We start from the raw sequence: 4,709 nt of genomic DNA on the forward strand, positions 1-4,709 counted from the left end.
ACAGTCATGATAGATTTCAAATATCTGCGCTAACTATTCAGGTATGTTATTTGTTTGCGTCTTTCTTTTCTTTTTTTTTTCTCTTTCGAGAAATTATCCCGACTTCATTGTTCTGATGCAACTGTTATGTTCTGAAATACTTCTTGAAAGTGGGCTTTATAACCGACTTCCAATTCCTTTTATTGAGTCCCCACTCTTCGCTCTCTCCACTCCTCATCGTATACTTTATGTATACTGAAAGGTCATTCATCTTTCCGGGGGCTCTCGTGGTCGAGAGGTTAGGGTGTTTGCCTCTCTTTCAATAGGTCCCGGGTTCGAATCCGGATGGTGACATGGACATTTTTATTCTTTAATATTGTCTCCTTTCACCTCCTTTCCTGCTCTCAATATGTTCTCTCTTCTGCTTCCGTCTCCACTTCCTGCCCCCACTCCCTCACCTCCTTTGCCCCCTCTTCTGGGCTCATAATTCTTTCTGCAGCTTTTCTACACCCCTGAGGTAAGATCTACACCTGGCCTTCTCAGATAAGAGGGGAAAATCTCGGAGATCTCGTGTGCAAGTTGCACATATTCTGTAAAAGATTCCTTGGTGATCCAAAATCAATAAGAGTAGGCTTTGGCTTCTTATTTTTCCACCCATTTAATAATCATTATTGCTTTGATGGACTTTTCTTTATTCGAACTTCAAAAAGTATAATTGCTAGTTTAACTTCTAATTTTTCTCAGAAAGACGGCACCCACATGAGAAGCCAAACAGCGGGTGGTCTACTGCTCCGATTTCCGTCTCTCACACTCAGGCTTAAAGTGACGCAGTGGGACTGTAGAGATAGGCAAATAGCTTGATAGGGAGCTAGGTGGATAGGTTAGAGTCAGAGTAGGATTTTGTAGGTGTTGCCATGGCCATGGCGGGAGGTAGTTGAGGTTGTAGTGTAGGTTTGGTTTGGGTTTTTTTTTTAGGCGGGTAGGAGGTAGGACGGGAAGGATGGCAGGGGTAGAATGGTGTGGGTAGAGCTTTCTGCTGATCTGAGTTTGAGTGTGAGGTTGTTGGAGTGGCATGAATACTGGATTGTTCCTTGATGTTCGCTGGTGCAGCACAGCCAGACCTGTATCGAAGTGGATCTTCATCACCAGGACCACCTGCTGGTGCAGAGGACAATCTACCAGAGGTATTTGTCGGTGAAGTATTGTCTTGGAAGATTATTTGTTTAATAGTTCAATAAAATTAGAAAAATATGAGACTGAGTTCAATGTAAGTTTTGCTTTTTAATTCAGATTAAACCGGAAAATGATAAAACGTATTTACAGATTTTTTATAAATGACCTTCTGTCCTTTAAACCAACCATAAACTATTTTATAACAACTCTTTATCTGAAGAAACAAAATAATTAACATGTCTGATCTGATGAAACAAGATATTCCTGACATATGTCTTCATCACCAGAACCCCTCCGCTGGATCGGAGGATGACCTGGATGACGACGTCAAGTATACGGTCGGACCATCAACAGGAGGTATTTGTCTGTGAAGTAACTTGTCTTGGAAGATTATTTGTTTATAAGTTTAAAATCAGAAGAATAGCTATCTATGTGACTGAGTTAAATGTAAAACTTGTATTTGTTTAATTGAAATAAAACCGGAAAATGATAAATGTATTTAGTGGCAGATTTTTATAAATGACCCTCTGTCCTTTTAAATCAAGTGTAAACAGTTATATAGCAACTCTTTATCTGATGAAAGAAAAAAAAATAACTGGATTGATGAAAGAGGATATTCACAATTGACACATGTCTTCCTAACCAGGACCCCTCTACTGAAGTGGAGGATGAACTGGACGACTACGCCAAGGATACCACGGCCGAACCAACAACAGGAGGTATTTGTCTGTGAAAAAACTTGATATGGAATAATTTAATTTTTTTCATTAGCTAAAATAAATTACAAAAATGCAAATGGGACTGAGTTCAATGTAAGTTGTTTTATTTTATTCAGAAAAAACTTGAAAGTGATAAATGTTTTTAGCGACAGATTTTTAAAAAAATGACCTTCTGTCCTTTTAAACCAACCATAAGTATTATTTATAATAGCTCCTTTTATTTGATCAAACAAAAAAATAAGCTACATTGATAAAAGATATTCCTACTTTACACATGTCTTCATCACCAGGACCCCTCCGCTGGAGTGGAGGATGACCTTGATGACAAACCCTAAGGATTCCACGGCGGACCATCAACAGGAGGTATTTGTCTGTGAAGTAATGTGTCTTGGAAGATTATTTGCTTATTAGTTTAATAAAATTAGAAGAAAATCTATCTGTGCGACTAAGTTAAATGTAAATTTTTTATTTGTCTAATTCAGATAAAACCAGATAATGATAAAATGTATTTTGTGACAATTTTTTATAAATGAAGTTTCTTTCTTTTAAACCAGCCGTACACTATTTTATTAAGTCTCTTTCATGTGATAAAACAAAACAAAAACTTTATTAATGGAGGAGGATATTCCTAATTGACACGTCTTCATCACCAGGACCCCTCTGCTGGAGTGGAGGATGACCTGGACAACGATCAAAGGATACCACGGCCGGATCATCAACATGAGGTATTTGTCTGTGAAGTAATTTGTCTTGGAAGATTATTTGCTTATTAGTTTAACAGAATTAGAAGAATATCTATCAATGTGACTGAGTTAAATGTAAAAGTTTTATTTGTTTAATTCTTTTGAAGCCGGAAAATTATAAAATTATTTAGATTTTTTATAAATGACTTTTTGTCCTTTTAAATCAACTGTAAAAAATGTTAAAACAACTCTTTATCTGATGAAACAAAAAAATCGTGATTGATATGAGGATATTTCTAATTAACATATGTCTTCATCACCAGGACCCCTCTGCAGGAGTGGAGGATGACCTGGACGACGACGTCAATGGTACCACTGTCAGACAATCAACAGGAGGTATTTGTGTGTAAAGTAATGTCTTGGAATAGTTTTATTTTTTCATTAGCTAAAAATATTTTAGAAAAATACCTATGAGACTGAGTTCAATGTAAGTTTTGTTTTTAATTCAAATAAAACCGAAAATATAAATGACCATTCGTCCTTTTAAAACTGCAGTAAGCTATTTTATTACGGCTCTTTTTATTTGATTAAAAAAAACAACGTTATTAATGAAAGAGGATTTTCCTAATTGACACATGTCTTCATCACTAGGACCCCTCTGCTGGAGCGGAGGATGGCCTGGACGACGACGAAAAGGATACCAAGACTGGACCATCAACATGAGGTATTTGTCTGTGAAGTAATGTCTTGGAAGGTTATTTGTTTATTAGTTCAATGAAATTAGTAGAATACCTACGACAGAGTAAAATCTGGTTACATTTTTTTTTTTAATTCAGATAAAACAGGAAAAATGATAAAATGTTTTTAGCGACAGGTTTTTAAAAAATGACCTTCTGTCCTTTTAAACCAACTATAAAACATTTTATAACAACTTTTTATATGATGAAATTTAAAAAAAGCTTTATTGAAGGAGGATATTCCTAATTGACACATGTATTCATCACCAGGACCCCTCTGCTGCAGTGGAGGATGACCTGGACGACGACGCTAAAGATACCACTGCGGCCGAACCATCAACAGGAGGTATTTGTCTGTTAAGTAATGTGTCTTGGAAGATTATTTGTTTATCAATTCAATGAAATTAGAAGAAATCCTGTCTATGGGACTGAGTTAATTGTAAATTATATTTTTTTCATTCAGATAAAATTGAGAAATGATAAAATGTATTTACTAGCTTGTCTTGGAATAATTTTATTTTTTCATTAGCTAAAATTTTTTTAGAAAAATGCAAATGGGACTGAGTTCAATGTACACTACTTTTCGTCTTTTTAAACAAACCGTAAACAATTTTATCAAAAAAGAAAACATAAATGAAAGAGGATATTCCTAATTGACACATGTTTTCATCACCAGGACCCCTCTGCTGGAGCGGAGGATGACCTGGACGACGACGCCAAGTATACCGCGGCCGGACCATCAAGAAGAGGAGGTATTTGTCTGTGAAGTAATGTCTCTTGGAAGATTATTTGTTTATTAGTTTTAAAATTAAAAGAATATCTATCTATGGGACTGAGTTAAATGTACATTTTTTATTTGTTTAATTCTGACAAAACCGGAAAATGATAAAATGTACTAAGCAACAGATTTTTATAAATGACTTTCTGTGCTTTAAACCAACCACAAACAATGTTATAACAACTCTTTATCTGATGAAACAAAAATATTAACATGATTGATGAGAGGTAATTCCTTATCACTTGTATTCATCACCAGGACCCCTCTGCTGGAGCGGAGGATGACCTGCACGACGACGCCAAGGATACCACAGCCGGACCATCTACAGGAGGTATTTATCTGTGAAGTAACGTCTTGGAAAAAATTTATTTCTGCACTAACTCAATAAAATTAGAAAAATACCCCTGAGACTGAGTTCAATGTAAGTTTTGTTTTTTAATTCGGATAAAACCGGAAAGTGATAAAAAGCATTTAGTGGCAGATTTTTGCAATTGACCTTCTGTCCTTTTAAACCAAACGCAATTTTATAACTGCTTTTTTGTTGATGAAACAAAAAAAACTTGATTGATGATGTGCATTCCTAATTGACACATTTCTTCATCACCAGGACCCCTCTGCTGGAGCGGAGGATGACCTACCC

At 35.8% G+C, this 4,709-nt stretch overlaps 1 protein-coding gene across 3 annotated transcripts; it reads left to right on the top strand.

Moving 5' to 3' along the window:
• Positions 1 to 899: 899 nt before the first annotated feature.
• On the top strand, positions 900 to 4,462 carry LOC101854300. 3 transcript variants are annotated; one of them, XM_035973260.1, is made up of 10 exons: positions 900 to 1,163; positions 1,440 to 1,509; positions 1,799 to 1,871; positions 2,162 to 2,234; positions 2,525 to 2,596; positions 2,878 to 2,950; positions 3,206 to 3,278; positions 3,562 to 3,637; positions 3,968 to 4,043; positions 4,328 to 4,462. In XM_035973260.1, the coding sequence occupies exons 4-10, from the start codon at positions 2,184 to 2,186 to the stop codon at positions 4,351 to 4,353; spliced, it is 447 nt and encodes a 148-aa protein (XP_035829153.1). In that variant the 5' UTR covers positions 900 to 1,163; positions 1,440 to 1,509; positions 1,799 to 1,871; positions 2,162 to 2,183; the 3' UTR covers positions 4,354 to 4,462. The 3 variants fall into 3 exon arrangements, with proteins under 3 accessions (XP_035829153.1, XP_035829152.1, XP_035829154.1); XM_035973259.1 differs by having other exon boundaries at positions 1,799 to 2,234; XM_035973261.1 differs by having other exon boundaries at positions 1,440 to 2,234.
• The last annotated feature ends 247 nt before the right edge of the window (positions 4,463 to 4,709 follow it).

This window comes from Aplysia californica, unplaced genomic scaffold (assembly GCF_000002075.1).
Source record: "Aplysia californica isolate F4 #8 unplaced genomic scaffold, AplCal3.0 scaffold01084, whole genome shotgun sequence".
Classification (NCBI taxonomy): domain Eukaryota; kingdom Metazoa; phylum Mollusca; class Gastropoda; order Aplysiida; family Aplysiidae; genus Aplysia; species Aplysia californica.